This window comes from Aulostomus chinensis, chromosome 14 (genome assembly GCF_037954235.1).
Source record: "Aulostomus chinensis isolate RoL2024-O1b breed Wild chromosome 14, RoL_Achi_v1.0, whole genome shotgun sequence".
Taxonomy (NCBI): Eukaryota; Metazoa; Chordata; class Actinopteri; order Syngnathiformes; family Aulostomidae; genus Aulostomus; species Aulostomus chinensis.
Window position 1 is genome coordinate 7684936 of NC_141333.1, and position 19986 is coordinate 7704921.

Below are 19986 nucleotides of genomic sequence, written 5' to 3' on the forward strand. Positions count from 1 at the left end.
TTAGTTCAAATACTTGAAAACCTTTTGAAGAGGGAACCTGGACCCTATTCAACAACAACTGAGAGAACGATCTCATTAAAACACAGAACACAGCTGAAAGCAACCATCACTATAGCTAATTTAGTATCTACCACACGGTCGCCTGACGCTCCCCCTCTTTTAAACACTGAACCTAATCTCAGAAAGCAAGAACATAAAAAAAAGAAAAACATGATCACAATCAATTAAAAAATCCTGGAGAGCTTGATGTGTCACGGATAAAAGGACAAATGCCTACAAAGACACTGGAAAAGAAGAAAAGGGATGGAAGCCGTTAAGACAATACTGGATATTCAGGCATCCCAATTAACACTTGTTTCCCCAAGAAGGGGGGGGAGGCGGCAGGGGTCTGCTAGTCGTGATGTGTGTGACCGCGGCTAGCAGAGCGCACGGCCTCAAACTGCAAGTTGCAGAAAGGCACTAGAGTGGGGCTGTTGCTAGCCGTAGAAAAGGAAACGCAATATACATTCATAGCTCACAGGTTATCTTAACCGCAATCTGGGAATAAATACACAAATGCACTTGTAGAAAAATAAAATGTAAAAAAGCGTGGCCCCTATTTTTTTTCTTCTTATTTTTGGATTCTGGGAGACAAGTATGGCTACTTTTTCACGGCTTTTTAGTCCCCCCCCCACCCCCACCCCCACCCCCCCGAACCCACCCTACCCACCACTAGAAGGCAATTCAGGAGTGATCCTCCGCAGCTCTGGCCGCGAGCAGTCGAGCCCTTTCATGCACACCGATATGGGAATAAGAGAAGAGGGTGCAGAGGAGGGATGGAGTGAGGGGCTTCAGTGGCAGAGGAGGAGGAGGAGGAGGGGGTGGCTGTTAGTAGGAGGTCAAGGCTCAGCTTTCAGTGCGAGGAAGTAGAGGGGGAACTCAACAGAACATGTGTTCAGACAACAGAGAAACATCACACACCCACACGTCTTCATGTAGAGTGTGAGGACCTGGGAGACAGAATCAGTAATTATTTGGTGTGTGTGTGTAAGAGCTTTCACAAAGAGAAGTCAGTAACTACAAAGACAACATTTCCTCTGAGCCGAGCTTGCACGCACGCACACACACAAGCACACACACACACACACACACACACACACACACACACACTTGCGCAAACACCCACACACAACTCAATATGTTGGGAGAGAAATGAGCTCCAGCTGACAGCAGGGGGAAGGGAACTGGAGGGTTCTGCCGAGTAAGGAGTGTGCGTGTGAATGGGGAAGAGGAGGAGGAGGAGAAGGAGAAGAAGGAGGAGGAGGTATTGGGTTTGCAAAGGAGTGCAGTAAAGCGAAGGAGGGGAAGTGGGATGCATTCCACAGCTCTGCACGGAGGCTCGACACACACACACACGCACGCACGCACACACAAGTGTAGTGAAAATCCTTCAATTCAGTTCATCTACTCTGGTGTTCCTGTCTGAGTTGCAGTGCAGCTCCTTTCCACACATCCTCTTCCTCCTCCTCCTCTTCTTCCTCCTCCAGCTTCCTGCCGCTCCTCCCCAGTGTCATGTGACGGGGGTGCATCTTCATGTGTGCTTGTGTTTGTTCGTGTGTGTACGGTAGTTGTTCAATGATTCAGTTCGTGTAACAGCAACGACAGACGTGGCCGCTCAGCCCCTCCTGGAGGAGATGTGGCGAGTCTACCTCCGCCGCTGCCATCCACACGCCCAGTTACACTTCCTGTCACGTGGCTGTCGCCTCCAGGTAGCTCTGTAGTTTGCGGACGGTGGATTCATCCAGTGAAAAGAGGTCAAAGTCAAAGGTGGTGTTGGTCACATTAAAGTGGCCCGTCTCCTCGATCAGGTTGACAATCTGACAGAGAAATTCGAGTGTTAATTGACTCAGGAACAAATGAGGTGTAGAGACTGAAGGCAGAGAATAATAATACAGAGGAGTGCCGCAATTAATCAACACACTAAATACAAAAAGTCAAGATAAACACCAATATCTCATAAAAACTCATCATCCCTTTCATCAAGAGGCGACAAAAAACGAATTGCAACTGCTCACTAAAAGTTAGAACTTGCTAACTAAAATAATGTCTAAAAGCCCTACAACAGACTAGGCATAAAACGTACCCACACAACACTGAGAAAGAACATGTACACAGGGAGAGACCCACCTGCTGTAGGACGTTGCGCTCCCTCAAAGCCATCAGTCTGCGATGGAGGTCCACTAATTCTTCTGTGTAAGCCTGAGGAGTTGGGGAGGGAGGTTACAGAGGAAGAAGGAAGGAGAGGAAGACAAATGACTGCATCAGTCTTTTGCGAATTCAATTTTCTCTCAGCCTCATCGCCACAGAAAACATCATGGTATCACTTCCTGAATCATCGAGTTACAAACAGGAACAAAGATATTCCTTCTAAAGGGTTCATGGCTCAAGTTTTTCTACACCACAGGTGACCGAAGCTTTTGTGGACTAAAACTCAAACTAAATGGGAGCCGCGAGCCTAAAGCAAACACACGTTAGAATGTTAAAATGCCTTTTGACCGTGAACCACTGCCTCTTCGTTCACTGACAAACTGACATCCTGCACAAGAGTCTCTGTGCCACCTGATGAAATTATGGGGGGGGGGGGATCAAATGAAAAATGACTCCATCTGTGATTTATTAGCCCTCTGAAGGGGGAAGTTTGCCTTGAAGTCTTGCTGCCAGACAACCCCTGCTTTCGGTAAACCTGAAGGCAATCAAGTGATGAAATACAAACAGCAAGAAAGTCGATCAGTCCGTCAGCAGGTTCACAGTGAACAAATGTTATTTCTTCATTCTGACGTTCTTTACGTTACGTTTACAAAATTACTCTGCTCTTGGGTTCATTTTCAACCGTTCACAAGGTTAACCATGAATGACAAACTCCGCTGAAAAGACCTTCTAGCAGAGAGCCTTACAAGGCAGCTTCTCCCTCGTGCCTAAGGAACGTATCCCTAAACACTGGTAAAAACATAGCATGTGTGTTAAGGTTGAAGCATAAAAAGTTTGATTTACCCTTCCTACCTTGTCGTATCCCTTCTTCAACACCTTCTCTGAGCGAAACGACGAATCTGGACTCTTTCTGCCTGACACCTGCATCAGAGCAAGAGAGAAACAAGCGGGGGGGGAGAAATTACAGAGATAAAGGATTTAAAGAGAGGGAATGGAAGTGGTGATGCAAGACAACGGGACTATCTGGGACACTGATGACAGTTAATACAGCTGAGACGGTGTCGTCCTGAAACGCTGAGGCCTCAGCGGCAGTTTAGTGAATGGCTTCGGGCTATTTAAGTCAGCCAACTGCAGGACTTGCAGCTTCTACTGGATCTTCAACACGGTGTAAACTAATACCTGGGAGTCTTTTTCAAATTGTTGGAGTACTGCTACCTAGGAGTTCCATTGTTTGCGTGGGATTAGCTGAGCAAATGAAAATCAACTTCAAACAGTTCTCACTCACATCAACTGCTTTGGTGATTTTAATGTTTATTTTTGTAGCCAGACAACTCCAGTCTCAGTCAATTTGTCAGTGAATGTCAGCAGCAAAACAAGGTCTCACTTTGTTATTGGAGGAGCTGTGTTTCTGCGGGGGCGGGGCGGGGTCTCGACTGGGGCGGTGCGAGCCATCACTGCTGTCACTCTCGCTGTCCAGGCTGAGTCTGACAAGAGGACAGGGGCAAGGTCAGAGGTCAACCACACAGACTGACAGAGGGAACACATTGTCTTCCTGCTCGGTACTTGATGCAGCTTTGATTTATAAGCTGCTGATACATTTGTGTCACAGACGAAAACAAATCAACATTAGCTCTTTTGATTAGGGACGTCATTTACTTCAACCATGTGGTGAAAACACTAAAATGACATTTACGTCAAGCTTCCTGGGAGGATAGAATTGTAAAAATAATAATCACAAGCTGCTGCTCAGCAGTTGAGTATCTGGGGTTAACAGGCACTGGGTTTTTTTTTTACCCATTAAACTTCCACTTTTTTTCCTCAGGAAAAGCTTCATCACCATAAATTCTCTGAAATGTCTCACAAACATATGAAACAGAGGAATCCATGTCAAAACTCAGCCATGTGGTTTGATATGACAAATCAACCACGGCAGATTTTTCTCAGTTGATCTTGACAGAACCACACATACTGTAATATGACGGTATTTCAAGAGCAAATTCTTTTTCATCACCGTATGAACTGGGTTTTGTTTTCTTTGCCGGTGAATTCCAGTGAGGCTATACGACAACAGCGAGGCCAGGTAACGACCTGCAAGCTTCAGCGTTAAATATGTCAGGCTCCAAGGCCGTAGCTCTGGGGTGAATGTCTGAAGATACACGGAGGAAGAATGTAACAAGCCAACTAATGAATCTTCGCTCCGTAAATGCTGAAGATTGATGGGCGAACGTCTTATTATTATTGACAAAAATGGTTCAAGCTTACAAAAGCACACCGTATTTTTGTTTTGCAGGAAGGAAATATGATCGGATTTCGATATAAATCTTAAGGCAAAGTTGATGGGATTGCAGTGTGAAGGGGTTTAAAAAAGCATTTTTCATTCATCTTTAATAGCAGCTATCTTACAGTTTCACTGCATGTCACCCTGTGAGATGGGTCTAATAAAATCTTGGTCACATTCTGCAGAACATCAATTTTGAGGTACATCACATTTTTATGAACATCTATTAAAAGTAATAGCGCTACCAAATGAATAGGAGGAAAAAGGAAAGAAGCAATGACATGTCAACTTGCACCATACATCTGCCCTGAAGTTTTAAATATATAGCAAAGCAATAAACAAGGTTTTAATGCATGAAAAGAAACCTCAGAGGAGGGTCAGACGACAAATTTGCCTTCTCTCACGAGTCACAACATTTATCTGGGGTGACAAGTGTGCTTTAAAGAGACTGACCGAGAGTCACGGATGGGAGGGTTGGTCTTAATGGGGGTCTCCTCCTCAGAGCTGCTGTCATCATCATCTGACTCCTCTGACTGGATCTCCTCCACCATGGATCGCAGGGGTCCTGGAACAAAGGGGACACACACACACACGCACACACACACAAACAAACAAACACACACACACACACACACAAATACTATTGACCTGACAGGTAAATTATTTGCATCAAGCTTTAGAACAACCACAGCTGCAGATAGAGAGGTTTTCAGTTGTGGAACAAATAATATTACAAAGGACCAGAAGAGTTAATTAAGTTTGAATTCAGGCTTTAACCTTGACTATTCACTCTCATATATTCTCTAGAAGCTCTTTCAAACATTTATGTATCTTCAGATTATGGTTATGGGACCTTGTTTAAGTTTCTTTACCTCGTAAAATTGTTTTTTTTTCCCTCAATGTCAAAATAAAATAAATCTTTTGATGAATACATTTTTGGTATGTGTTTCAATGTCTGTGAAAAATAGACAAAGCAGACTGTACACTTTATTCCCACAGCTGGATCAAACTCAAAATCTTTACAAGAAAACAAACGCCCTCAATGACGTAGCCAGCTGAGCAGAATTCACCTTGTCCTTGTTTCTGTCCCGGCTCAAAGTCTGAATCTGAACTGGAGTCAGAGCTGGAACTGGAGTTAGAAGGACTGGAGGGAGCTGACTGCTGTAGAGGGAAGAGGAGGACAGAGAAAATACAGGGGGAGAGAAGTGAGAAACCTAATAGATGCATAAAAAGAAATATGTGCTGGTAAGTCTTGAAGTTAAATGAGATGCAACTGGGAGAAACTCATCTCTGTCAGTGCAGTTTGATGAATGGATAAATGATCTAAATCCATGGGTGCAGCATGAAATATAATGATCACAGCTTACAATTCTTGAAACCTTGACATTACAGAGTAATCTTCAAAGCATCTCTCATTTCCCAGAAATCTGTCAAAACTTTGGCCTCTTCACATTAGTTAGTGCACCTGTCAACCCTCTCATACCTCTGACTTTGAAGATGCTTCATCCTCCGAATTTGATTCTTCAGACTCTGGAAGTTTCTTGGGCTCCTTTAACTCCTGTGTGTCATTTTTGCCTTTGGCCCAGCGACCCTTTTCCTTGGATGGTTTCTTCTCTGTGTATGGCTGGTTGGCGGCAGATGACGAAGAAACACGGGGTGAACTTCCTGTGAAACCACCGCCGGCTGGCCCCTTCGGACCCTCAGAGCTGCCCTTTTTCTGTTTCTTAGCGCTTGGTTTAGGAGACTCCACCGTGGAGGGTCGTTTCCCTGGGGCTTTGGATTCTGTGGGCCCTCCCCCTCCACCTCCCCCACCACCCCCTCCACTCCCAGCCCCCCCTCCTTTGGGGGACATTCCCTCCATCTTTGACTCCTTCAGGGTGAGTTTAGGCTCCTTGAAGGCAGCCTTGGGTAGGACCTTCACTTCATCTTTCACTTTGATCTCTGACGTTTTTTTTGAAGATGAGGACGATGAGGAGGAAGGGTCGCGTCCACTCTTGCTGCTTCCGTCTCTGTCGTTATCCCCTTTTGACGTGGCCTTGCTCTCCGAGTCTTTTCGGGGACGTTCACGGTGCTCCTTGGTCAGTTTGTGCGGTTTGGGCCCTTTGCTACTGCCACCACTTCCTTCTTTACTGGGCTCCTGGAGATGGAAAACAACACCAGTCAGCCGTCTTATTAAAAGCACCCAGCTAAACATCCTTTCCTCCATCAGGCTCTGAACTGCATTTATCACATTTACTGGGAATAATTTGCCAAAAGAGCAAACCAAAATATAAAAATATTAAAAAAATATAAAAAATATCATCAGACCGTTCATATAACAATAAAACAATGGATACAGCAGATGCGTATTCTCAATACTGAATAATGCGCGTCTTGCTATCTTGATGAAGTGATTTTTCAAATGTCAGGGAATGAAAGATGCCTTTTTGAACTTTCTGCAGCCAAAGACAAATGCCTTGTTTATATTTATGTTTATATATTTTTATTCAGTTTTGATTACACTTTTTGAACAGTTTCCAAAAAGAAAAAAGAAAAGAAAGAACAAGCAGCTAATAACCCTATGCAAAAAAAACTCACAACCAACAAACATGAAGGACATAATATAAAATATCTAAATTGTCTAAATATTGAGACTGACAGCAGCAGGTTTATACAGCTGAGAGATTTTAGAATAGATTCTCAGCTTAGAGATAGTTGAGAAACATGTTTAAATTTGTAGTAAATCTTTGGGTACAGCAGACAAAGTAAACACAGAACAACCGTTTTATGTGGTAACAAAATCCACAGGAGCGGCTCTCTGCCACAGCGACACAAAGACATGATGGTATTTCCAGCCTGTCCATCACCGCAACAGCAAACATGTGTTTTACATGATTTTAAACTCATCCTGAGATGGTTTGTACAAAGAGAACCCTGTTTAACTGTCATACGAAGTGACTCTTCAGATGTGGACCAGTCACTCTTTCTATGTTAGTAGACATATAGTCTGACCTCATAGAGAATCAGGATTCTGGACAGGCACACTCCAAGTTGGAGTGAACAGACCACCATCATACAGAGGGTAAAAAGGCAATCTTGTTTAAATAGGGAGATGGCGGTAAATATGCTTGAGTGATTCGCCTGGAAGGTTTCCTTTGTGTAGTTCATATATAACAGAAATAGTTGTGTAAATAATGAAAAAAAGAGCTGGCTCTTTTCTCGCTTTCACACAAGTACCCAGTGCCACCATAAAGTGGATATAAATGTAAGATGATCCGTTTCGGAAAGTTACAGTATTTGACAGATGCAGCTCACCAGAGTCCAAAAGGGGGTGAGGGAAGGGGATTTCCAAGCTACTGGACTTGCCTGGACTCTTGGAAGGGTCCGAGTCTTCCTTCAAATTGCCTCAAACTGATGCCACATTAATCTGCTATTAAAAAAAATAGTTCTCAAATGGCTCGTCTTTAGAACTCTTTATCATGTTACCAACAAGGTCCTTTTAGTTTTGCAAATAACCCACTCAAAATGTGCGGGTCAAGTCAAATTGACGTTGTGTCGCGAACCCTTGATAGTTGCTGCACAGACAAGTGATCATTGTTGAGAGGAAAAGAGAATATGCAAAGCTACAAATCATGTGAAGAGCACGTTCCATTTCATTTAAGTAATGGACAAAAGACCTTTATTAGCCCGCGATGGGTAGATAAAATTACTGTGGCAACACTTGAAATGTTAGGGGGATCAGTTTCCTGTTTTCTCCTGATATCTCCCTTCTCCTGAAGGTAGGCTGGCTGAGTAATACGGCATCCATGCATACTTATGATTAACCACAGTTGGTAATGATTAGAGAGGCCTGAGTCAGCCTGCTGGAAGGCTGTTTTGATGATTTTGTTAAGGGCATACGATGTTCATTTAGCAATTTTGCTGTACCTTTTGAATAGGGATGATAGATGGACCCGTGAGGCTTTCGGGAAAACTAAAATGAAGCAAGATGAGCAGAGAGCCTGGAAAATGACCTGAAGATCTCAGTGCCTTGTCAACGTCACCAACCTTTGACACATGGGAGGTCTTGGTCTTCTTAGGGTCTGAGAAAGCAGACAAGGGGATGGTGGGGAGCATCGGGTAGTCTGGACTGGGCCTTGACACAGCTTCAGCCACGTCTGGAACCACCAATACCTAAATTAGAGAGAATTTCTGTTTATGTTTGAATCCGCCGTGCACTATACATGAATTCAACCGAACCAAAGAGAGAAACCGGCTATTATTTGAGAATTTTAACCCCTCACCCCTCCAGCTTTGATCAGCTTTCTCCTGAAATCTTTGGTGGGGTTGTTGAAGGTGAGCTTCTCACAGCGCAGGTGGTTGACAGGTGGGTTGCCCTCCAAGTTAAGGAACAGGTCATAGTTGAAACACACCTTTTTCGGCTCCTCCTGGAAAAATTCCAGGGAATATTTTTATCAGTACAATTCTGTCAATATAGATGAGCTGAAACAAAGTTTAAGGACCTGGATGGGGGACGGATTCGGTAGCAGCAGTTTTGTAATGCAGCTCTCCTTCACAACAGCGTTGCACTTCACTACTATTTTGGAGTGAAGTGCAACGCTGTCAGGAAGAACCTCTTTTGCCTCAGCCTATATTTGATATTAGAGTCTTGTCTTCAGTCAGTCAGGCAAATAGATTTCTAGCCCTGTGCCTGGGAAACCTGCAACACAAACTCATTTCACAATCAACAATAGATAAAAGCTGCAAGAACAATCAGTCTGGAAGTCAATAAAACAGACAGACATAACTCGAGGCTGAAGAAGCCGAAGTGCAGAACGGGAAAAGCATCAAAACAAAAAAAACAAAACTGTCTTTTTGTAAATGTGCCAGTGGTAAAAGGATGCTGTTGTCTATACCTCCCTTGGTTCTGTTTTAAAGAATTCTCTTGACTTGTCCACTGTGTGGAGCACAGGTTAATGGAAGAGGTAATTTTTGGACGCAGTTCAAGGCCACACTTATGTGCAGCTATGTCTTCAGTGTCGTTCTTCTCTTGTAATGAGACTTAATTTCTTTCATTTATCATTTAAATGGCTAGTATGGACTAAACTGTGTCAGTATAATCAGTTTGGGCTGATATAAATTGAGGAGAGAGAAATCAATAGGCTTTATTGACACAATCAAGCATTTGGATTAGTTTACTGGTTTCCTAACTACTGCCAGAGCGAAGGGAGAGTGTGACATGTCCAAAATAAACCATTTACAAAAAGCAATATATCCATAAAAGGTTCTGAGCCATCACTGAGTTTACATTTACCTAAGTAACTTGATTATTACAGGCTTTGGCAGAAACCTGATTTCCGAAACATAAAAGGAAAACTAGATTCCTCGATCAAGATTTAATCCCAAGCAGGTTCCAGCTGGAAAAACCCGGACTTCTCTAAAAAATATGAATTGTGGTGCACAAGTCAAGCCAGTGCACATGCAGCCTCCCGTGATCCGTCATTTTTACAGTGCAGCTCACAAGTATTAACCACTGGGTGACAGGCAACTTTAGAGCACCAACGCCATTAAAAAAAAACCCACAAACACACACACACACACACACACACACACAAAAAAAGCTGTTCACATGACTCAAATCATATGAGGTGTGAATATCTAGGGCCTGAGCCAGAAGGTACTTCAGGCGAAGACCCTATTATGTTTGTATTTATTTAGCTTTTTGTGTACACAGCCAAACATGGGGGTGGGGAATAATCCCATCCCCAACAGGTTGATATGTATTGTCACACTAAAATCTGTGACGGTTTTCACGACCCACATTTATGATTTGTACGTTTCCACCTTCATAACTGACACCTGTGACGGTAGCACGTGATCAAACGCATCTGTTTTTTCCTCACCTTGTTCTTGAAGTAGACCTCAATAGGCATGAGGAATCCTGCGTAGCCCGACTCCTCCACTTTGTACGGAGGTTCCTTGCATACTGTAGGCCAAACACACATGAAGCATCTGTTAGAACGACACGAATCTCTTGGGAATCATTGGTGATTAATCCTCTATCACAAGAATCACACTTTGAATTACTCACGGCAGGGTGATAAACAATGCTGTTTACATTAATGACAAACACCCTCCGAAGCCTCTCACAGCATGACATCAGAGACAAATAAGTAGGTAAATAGCACCTCATGAGCCAAATCCGGATCATATGGTACTAGTTGGGACTCTGCTTTGTTGATATGCGATAATCAAAGCACATGCACGGCAAGAGTATTAGTACACCCCATCATCCATTCTAAATTATTCACAATATGAAATAACCTCAATCATAAGAGTTGTATAAAGTCTCAAAGGAACAGCTAATCTGAGTAGCTGTTAGCCGTCTGGTGGTGGGGTCCAGGGTGCCATCGTGCACCAGAGAGGAGAGAAGGGTCTCGATCTGCGTGTCTGGCACTAAAAATCATGGGAGCGTTTCCCGAAAAGTCAGTGTGTTTCTTTAAGTAGAGCCAAGTAGAGGCATGTCACTGAGCTTAGATGCTGTGGTACAGAAACGAAGCCACTGTGGACATATCACATTTTCTATGGTGTAATTGTCTTCCAGAAAAAATATCCAGTGGTATGGCAAAGATAAAGGAAAGTGTCTGGTGACTTCATTGCCTGACGCATCACTCATTTGGTGCGTTGGCTTGACATTCAAACTAACTCACATGGCAGCTACAACTGTTCAATTTAATCTCTGAGACTGACATTTGTCTCCTAGAGATGCCATCTATCAAAGAGTTGCAGAAACTTCAAAGAAAACAGTAAAATACAGCAGAAAGCTGCACACATCATATTACCCTGGGGCTGGAATGACGATAAACCGGTAGAACAAGTCAGAGTATTACATGGTGGTCATTCTGTTGTCTTATAAAATATTCTTATCAGTTTAGGTTGGCTCAAGATCACCACCATTGCTGCTGGATGAACAGCGGTTACCCAGGTAACGTGACATTTAAGCACCAGCCTGCAATGTGCAGTTGTTGGATAGTTGAAGTTTGTTGTACAGAGTATGTATACTCGTGCAGTGCCCCCTGTTTGGGAGGCGGGGCCATGAGTTGCTTAGCGTCATGAATGTAAGAACGACCTGACTCCACAGGCTGGTGGTAGTGGTTCTGCTAAACTTTCAATAAGTGTGACCTTGAAGCTAAAGATTTTGCCCAGATTTGTGTCAACAGCCATAAATAGGGTTGCATTTCTCCACCAACTCTAACCACTCCTGAATTCTGGTCCATGTTAAGCTTAACTGCTGAACCCTGGAATACGGAAATAGATATAATAAATGTAAAGAACTCAAACTGTGTTTATGCCTTTGTACTCAAGGACTAATATGTACTGTAGGGAAAGTAAAAGGAAGGAACTGTATGACAGGTTATTCCACTGTACTTTCTTCCAGCCGCAAACCCTCACTCTGACCTCTGTGAATGATGTCATGAACAGCTTAATTTTCAAAATTGCATTTAATGAGTTTTGGTTAAAGTGAAATCACCATGGAGAGCAGCGTAGAAGTCCAGGTGAGGGTCAGCAGGACGCTTAATCTAAAAATATTAAAGACGTGAACCATTATCCCACGCGGCCTTGTTGAACCAGAACTCTCCTGTTTTTAACTTCTGTATAATTAGATTAAATCCTCATGTGTTACGTGTTAAATGGCATGTGCTATATTTCCTAGGTAATATATTTCGTGTATGATCATTTGGAATGATCATGCTGTGTGAAAATGGAGTGTTTGGGAAAAACCTTTGCCTCGTCTTAAGAGTCAAGTTTTGTATGTCTGAATATTGTTTCATACCTCTCTTGGGTTTGGGGAAGCTCTCGTGCAGGCGGAAGACAACCTTGTCTACAAAGTGCTGGATGTCGCCGGTCTCTGGCCCTCGGACGAACACCATCCAGTCGTGGGTGAAGCCTTCTGATGTCACTTTCTTACGTAACTGGGCTCTGTGGCCCAACTCCAGCTTCACCTGTACTGTGCACTGCGAAAAAGAGCCAAGTGTTATTGCAAATTTCTATACATACTGTAGCCTTGTGAGAATTTCACACAAGGCAAAATGACATCGTCAAAACTTTCAAAAGCTCAAAAAGGATTTAGGTTATGACAACAGACCGAGGAACAGCATATCATTACAAATTCTAAGATGAATTGTAAACTGTTAAATATTTACGTACATTTACCAAAATCACTTTCTATTACATAATACAGCACAGTTTCCCCATCACATCAGTGATTCTGGCTGAAATATGAAATAAATGTAAGAAAATCCAGTGGCACTATTAACCCGAGGGGTCATTACTTATTGGTTTCTGATTGCAATTTGTCCACACCTTTTTTTTTTTTTTAATTTCTACACTGAGTGAGACTTCATTCTCAAGAGCAGAGGCTGACCACTTGGCCTGGACAAAAACAAAGCAGAACTGGTGTGGGGAAGCTCCCCTCGGAATGGGAGTGATTTGCTGCTTGAGCCAGCACATCTCAAAAGGTTGGTCCAGGAGAGCGACACATTGTTGGGCTACCTCTCTTTGCCAAGAACAATGACAGCGACAGGACGAGCAAATGACACTGTGTTGGTATAATTCGGGGGGGGGGGGGGGGGGGTAGGAAGTGAAGAGGCTATGGAGATGGGGTGCAGAAGGGAACGAGGGGGGAGGGGGGACGAGGAGCGACAGAAAGGCACTTTATGTCCAGGGGAGGACTGAAGAATGTGGGGATTTGGCCCCAGCATTGAGCGGCTCGTGAGCTGGGACTGAGTGGGGGGATTAGAGGGGACAGGATTGAGATGAGCACTCTCTGGCTCACTCTCACACAACCCACAGTCTCTCTCTCTCTCTCTCTCTCTCTCTCTCACACTCACACACACTCAGCCTGGCACGCTGCCCGGCCATTCTGTGGCAGTAATGCCCTTAAACTTCAGACTCAACCACACCCACAGTGAGTCCCTCCGACCAACAACACCTCCCTCCCTCCATTTAAGAACTACGTAAAACTGGAATGTGATAAGGACAGTAGTAATGTAATAAGGATGATATTGACCATAAAGAAGTGCTTCTCCGTAATAAAATAATAGAAACAAATAATTCATATGGAAAAAAAAAACACTATCCTGATTCGTCTTCAATGTAAGTTACTTCAAAATATTTTTGTTCACATTTCGTAATCTGAGAATGCAAACTTGTTTCTATTACTGAAAACATTAAAGCACATCAAAAAAGCTGCAGGGTAATTTCCCCATCACGAATCAATTAACCATTTATTTCAATGGATTGGATTTTTATGTTCAATTGAGAGACAAGTAGAAAGATTGTTCATTATCATTTTCAAGATCCAATAGTGATGATAATTATACATATGTCATGGATTATTTTCAGTATTGTGAATAGTCATATGCAATTCTCAAAAGGAGCAGATTCCTCTCATACTTTATGAGACGGAAAATTGATTTTTGATGCTTAGCTCCCCAGATCTATGAAATATATTGACAGGCACTGATATGAAATGAATTCAATGTTCCGAAGAAGATGAAGAAGAAGAAGAAGAAGAAGAAGAAGAAGAAGCCCGATGACAGAAACATTTGAGGGGTTCCAGACTAAAAAACAACTCTACTTTTTACTCATTATCAGAAAAAAATGAGGACATGGACAAAAAAATAAAATGACATTAATTTAAACATGTCAAACCATCCGAAGTACGACTCACTCCAGACAAGCACCTACAAAACGATAGACAAGTTTCCCCCATCAATACTTGGTAGTGTCAGATGGGCAAAGACTTTTTATTTAGCCGCTCTTAATCAGAAGGAAATGTAGCGATTCAAACACAGAAACACAAAGCCAGAAACACCCAAAATGATGCACTCTCACCCTCTCTCTCCTACACACAGTGATCAAATTGAGGGCAAATACAAGTTTTGGCAGACATTCTGGCCCCTGTGAAAATAATGAACTCCCAGCTGCCATGTAAATAACACCCCTCATGACCATGCTAATCTCTTCCAGCTAATAAACGATTGAAATAAAAGTCAGAAAGTCTCCCAAGGAGAGGAGAACACACACAATCACAATGTGTTTTGATGAAAGGTTGAGACCAAGTCCTGAAACTTTCCCAGGTCGAAACGGTTACTTGTATTGGAAAGTGGTCAGTTCCAGCGAGCCACCGGGGAGTGGCAAAAAGCTTTCTACAGCACCCAAGGAAAACAGTGAGTATTGGAAATAGGGTGTGAGAGTGAGTGAGAGTGTGTGGAGGGGGATTATGACAGGCTGCATGTCCACTCATCCCGTCATCCCAACCGCAGCCTTCATAAAGACATGTCTCACAACAAGAACACAACAAAGGTCTCCTCATTTCAGTTGGAAATAGTATCAACGCGCTGTGGTGCGAGATAGTAAATTAAAACGAAACGTTAAACTCTCCTCTGGATCTGACCGACTGACAAGAGACCAATTTACAAATTTTATACGCTAGTTGGCAGTTTAACGGTGCACTAAAGGCAGCTAAAATAACGCACAATACAACAGTGTAATAATAAAACCTAATCAAATGAAAATTATGTTTATTAATTTCAGCTAGATCGACACAAATTTAGAAACATGCTCAAGTATAAAGCAGTGTTCAACATAGACTCAAGACCTCTAAAACGACTATAAAGTTGAACCAAAACCTCTTTAAAGCCATTTCATCCAAACATAACAAAATATTAAAATCCTTTATGACAGCAGGCTTAACTGCATCATTGTATCACACTGTAATATGTTTTGGCACTTTGTCACCACACAGTGCGAGAGGCTTGAGACAATTTCCGGTTTATCGGTTCAGTTTATAAATCTGGTTGGAATTCTGCAAACTGGTTGAAAAGGTCATTGTTATTCTGACCCGTACTGGCAAATTAGGAACAGCTTACTTCAGCATCCCGTGCCAGCACCATCACAGCCCTAAATCTCACTTCTTTTGCATTAGTAAGAAGCAACACAAGTAGTATGTTTAATTGTTTATAACAAGACTACCGAAGCCACTAATCCTTTAGGGGGTCCGCGTAGTTTACTCTTGAATCAGAAACGAGAGATATTTAAGGACGGAGGGGCAAGACAGCCGTTCACAGTAGGACCCGCTGCCTTTGTTTACTAGAAAATTGGATGTATTTGTTATGTTGGAGACAAGACAAAACAAAGGAGTTACTCTGGAATTAACCAGTCATTTAGGATTTGAATCCAGCAGCGATGGGAGCAGAGAACACACCAAACGTGGTAACATGTTTCTTCTCTTCTACTATCTCTCCTCTAATTTCTAGAGAAGTAAATTTCACAAAAAAGAAAAAAAAAAAACTTTTGACAGGTACAAATTATTACTGATTTACAAGCAGACACTAAAAGATGTCTCAGCACTTCCCTCTGAACAAGCCATCACTTCCTTTCTCACGCGGCTGCTCAGAGATGAGAGCTACGATTTAATAAACCGAACAATGCCTGATGAAATCACCAAACGTAACTTGAGGACATTCACCTGCATTCACCAATAAAATAACTTAGGCTGTTAAGAAGCTACGGTTCCTGCAGCACTGCTTACTCATGTTGATTGTAGAGCGGAATGCCACACTGCCGTAAGTTAACCGGACAGAGCGGTAAGCTTGCAAGGGCGTTAGCGGCAGTTGTTTTCCATGTAAAGTCACTAAAGTTTCTCCAGACAATCGCTCGCATTGGCAGCGGTTTTGTGAATGAATGGCGCGAGTGATAATAAGCACAAGTTGATTCGCCATGAAGAGCCTCCTCCACTCTGCTGATGGGACTCAGGACAACTGGAGGTGACACTCAATGTATTGATCTGATTTGAAATTTGGCTAAATATCAACCCGACCATTAACTACATATTTTCCACATTGTTTCCTCATCATTAGAGGTGCACCCAAGCATTCTTTAGCAATACCTGACACATCTTTCAGTCTCTCATTCTGATACCAGAAGCCCCCCCCCCTTAATATTAACATTTTTATTGTTTTTGTTGGCTCGGTGTTCAGGTTTACACGAAACACACAGCACTTCTTTTTAAAAGGAGCAAAACAACACACATACAAACATGCATTCAATTTAAATGCATTCCAAGCAGTTTATCCGAACTCTATGTACCGATCGGTGTCAGAGTGGCGAGTTCATGGTCAAGTGCAAGAAATGGAATAGAATCTGGATTGGCAATATCATTCCAATTTCAGAACTATGAATGAAGTCGGAGGATCTAGGAATAATATCAGTGTCGGCATTCAGCACCCAGTTCCAATATTCCCAATCTGGTGCCCCGTCTGATGATGAGAAAAGAAGAGACTTGAGCAAGTCTTTTGTTCAGTGGATACCAGCATATCAAAAATGACCAACACCTCCCAGTAATGATGACATGCTAATAATATTGTGCATCCCTACTGGGAAAGTATAGTTAGGGCCTGAGCCTGAAAATACTTCAGGCGAAGACTCTATTATGTTTGCTCGTTACTGGTACTATTTTATCAACAGATTAACACCAGAGAGTTGATTTCTGAATCCAATTCATTTTTCTTTATTTAGCCAAATTAATTGCATTCAGGATTAAGTGTTCAGTTTGGGGAGTTGTGACCACACTTCACTTACATTGTGTTTTATGATACTATTTTCATTTTTCCATTTATGTTGTCACCCACAAAAACTACATCGCCCATCCTGTAGCAGCATGTAGAGCAACAGTGCATCTAACTAGCATGGTCAATGCAACACAACTGTTCAGAGACTTCTTCTAACTCTGACCAGCTCTCATAGGATCCCTGCAATGAAACAGTGGAACGTCTGCGCCTTCTCAATTGACCGTGGCGTGATTTTGCAGGCAGCCATTTAATCCAGGAGTCAAGTGAATTAAAGAAGATGCAGCTGTTCCGCTGACTTGGCTTATGTGTCACCGGGTTGTGATTTTAGTGACAATTCTCTCTGACCGGTCAGCGGTCTGCAGAGTTTTCATGCAGTTATTGCATATGGACTTGAAACCTGGACAGAGGTGATATGAACAACAAAGAAGGTGCCAGGTACTATGCAGAACTTTAGTTGGTTGAAATCCCCGGAGGGTTACTTGAGTTGACCGTTTGTACGGAAATAAAGAGGCAGATGAGCTCACGTGTTTCCAGAAAGTAGTCTTTATAAAAAAAAAAATTTTTAAGTGCAACTGGACAGCCTTCTTTTTTTTTTTTTAAACTTGCAACTGATGACATCCACTGGATACACACTCAAAGATCTAGTTAAGACTTCAAAGGGATCAACAATGAATGGGAACTAGTTCCAAGAAAGTGTCTGAGCTCATTTTCATCTGAAAAACTGTCTTGAATTACCTGAGCTATTTCGAGAGTGGAGCAATTCAAATCAAGTCCTTTCCGATGTTTAATTGGGTTTGAAGACTTATCGGTTTTGAAATAAGTGATGCAGCCCCCCCCCCCCAAGTATTTCACTATGCAACTTTATCAAAACTAGAAGGTTTGATCTCGCAAGAACAAAGGACTTATGCAGCAGTCTAAAACTATATTCATTCTATTTTTACTCTATGCCTCATCATGATCACTCAATGCAAAGGTGGTCATCATAACTGGAGTCAAGTTCAACGTTTTCCACATTGGGAATTTGTCAGGCTTTCCACCCTACTATATGCTACAATCTCTGGAATAAGGTAGGAATTTGTTACATATTAACCAACAGTTAGCAAATAGTGCTTAGATATTAAAACTTGTATGGTGGTTGCTGGTTTTATTATGCTTGTACGTGAGGTTTAAGGCCACTGGTAGGGAGACACCACCCAGCCTGACCAGTCCGACCTGGAGAGGACAAATCTTTTCCCAGGCGCCTTGTAGTGGCTCCTTAGCCTTTAGCCAACGGCCGACACTCTCCTGGTAGGTAGACTAGCTTAGCATAGCTGGACAAAATCGCGACTCGAAATGGTTTTCAGTGTGTTTAATGATGTGCATATGCTTTTTTAAAGGCAGCAGAGCAGGGCAAACACCACATGAACATCTCTTTGTGTGCCTGGTTGTGGCTACAGCTATGCTGCGGTGCTGAACGGTGTGGTAGACTGAAGCTAGTTAGCGGTAAATACCGATGTATGAGTGCCCAGCTAGCATAGCTCCAGAGCCAAACAACTACGAGTTCATTAGCAGCAGGAGCGTTTTTTTTCTTCTGGCGAGCAGAACAGAGGATTCATTCCTGCCCTGCCAGCGAGAAACCCGGCGGCATTTTCCTCCGTCAAAGGTTCAGATTGCAAAAGGAGATACAAAAGGCACTCTACCTGGTTCTCCATGTTTCTCTGGCCTCAGTGATAGTTGTATTTATTTACAGCGGCGTTTGTGGAGCGTCTCCCCTGCCTCTGCTCCTCATTGTGTGTCAATCCAGCCGAGAAGCGGAAGGCAGACGGCTCCCCTCCCCGTCCAGACGGCTGCTGGCAGGCAACCAAAACAGAAAGCTCTCTCAGCCAATCAGAGAGCGGAAAATTTAAGCACTCTTGAAAGGAGCCAATCGGAACGCTTGGGAGGCGGGGCAGTTTCTCAGCCGCAAATACAATTAAAGAATTTTCTGATGGTATTCTCGAGTGACAGCGGGCTTGTCCCAATGGCTATAGCTCTGTTTCAATCGTAAAATGCACATGATGGTAATTGATTAATCGGCATTCGATTGTTAATGGTGTGATAAATGCAAAATCATTAACATTAACAATGAGCGTTAAATCCTACTCACACAACTCGAAAAGTCTCACATTCCTCATATATTTACAGAGTGCAAATGATTAGATTCACTGTGTGGAAATTTGCAGTTGATCTGCTAAAACATGTGATCTTTGTAATACTCGTGGGTCTTATAAGCTTTGATAAACTCACTAAAAGTAGCAACCATTGGTGGAAGAAGTACAGTAGGAAGTTGCTTGACTTAAATAAAAGAAGCTGAAATAGATAAAATAGTCCGCTGCTAAAAGTAAATGTCTCCATTCAAAACTGGAAGGCATTTGACACTGAGTAAAGTAAAATAAAGTGTGCATTTTACAAGATGTGTATTCTAGTGCCAGGGAGGATTCAGTCCTCAAACCACTGACCTCTAAAGGTCATGGTAGGGGCCATCCAGTTGTGCTGGTCTGATTAAGTCCTCTTGAAGTGGCCAGACTTTATATTGTAAATACATCATCTGATTTTGCCACGTTTTCCATGCAAAAACCTTTATTTAGAAGCTTTTGAGTTCGGATAAATAACAGGTCGCTCAAAAGAGCCACTCATATGGGACATCAGTTGTAAATATTATGTCTTAACATTAAATGGGGAAACCACTTCAGTACCCTTTTTGAGGGGGTAAACATATTCCAAAACTTTGCGTGCATGTGTGCACACGTTTACGTGCCACATCATGATACATATGTTGTCAGGCAAAAACACGATTTCGCATTCCCTCAACAAATAGTTGCAAACTTCACATGTTTATTGAAGGGCCAACACATTCACATGACTGTAGTTGTCCTGTTTAATCTGAAAAGAAAGCTGCACGTCCTCAGT

At 42.6% G+C, this 19986-nt stretch overlaps 1 protein-coding gene across 4 annotated transcripts; it reads right to left on the bottom strand.

Moving 5' to 3' along the window:
* Window positions 1-710: 710 nt before the first annotated feature.
* On the bottom strand, window positions 711-18879 carry mllt1a (MLLT1 super elongation complex subunit a). 4 transcript variants are annotated; one of them, XM_086223789.1, is made up of 12 exons: window positions 18738-18879; window positions 12258-12438; window positions 10327-10409; window positions 8728-8871; window positions 8492-8617; window positions 5949-6602; window positions 5536-5623; window positions 4919-5030; window positions 3572-3671; window positions 3040-3108; window positions 2167-2238; window positions 711-1856 (listed from the first exon to the last, which is right to left on the bottom strand). In XM_086223789.1, the coding sequence occupies exons 1-12, from the start codon at window positions 18747-18749 to the stop codon at window positions 1728-1730; spliced, it is 1770 nt and encodes a 589-aa protein (XP_086079915.1). In that variant the 5' UTR covers window positions 18750-18879; the 3' UTR covers window positions 711-1727. The 4 variants fall into 4 exon arrangements, with proteins under 4 accessions (XP_086079915.1, XP_086079913.1, XP_086079914.1 ...); XM_086223787.1 differs by having other exon boundaries at window positions 3031-3108; XM_086223788.1 differs by having other exon boundaries at window positions 5536-5626.
* Window positions 18880-19986: the final 1107 nt, after the last annotated feature.

Coding starts and splice junctions, on each gene's coding strand:
- mllt1a (XM_086223786.1), bottom strand. Junction 5,031..5,535: donor GGGACAGAAACAAGGACAAG/GTGAATTCTGCT, acceptor CCTTTGTTCCAG/GACCCCTGCGATCCATGGTG. Junction 1,857..2,166: donor AGCGCAACGTCCTACAGCAG/GTGGGTCTCTCC, acceptor TTTCTCTGTCAG/ATTGTCAACCTGATCGAGGA.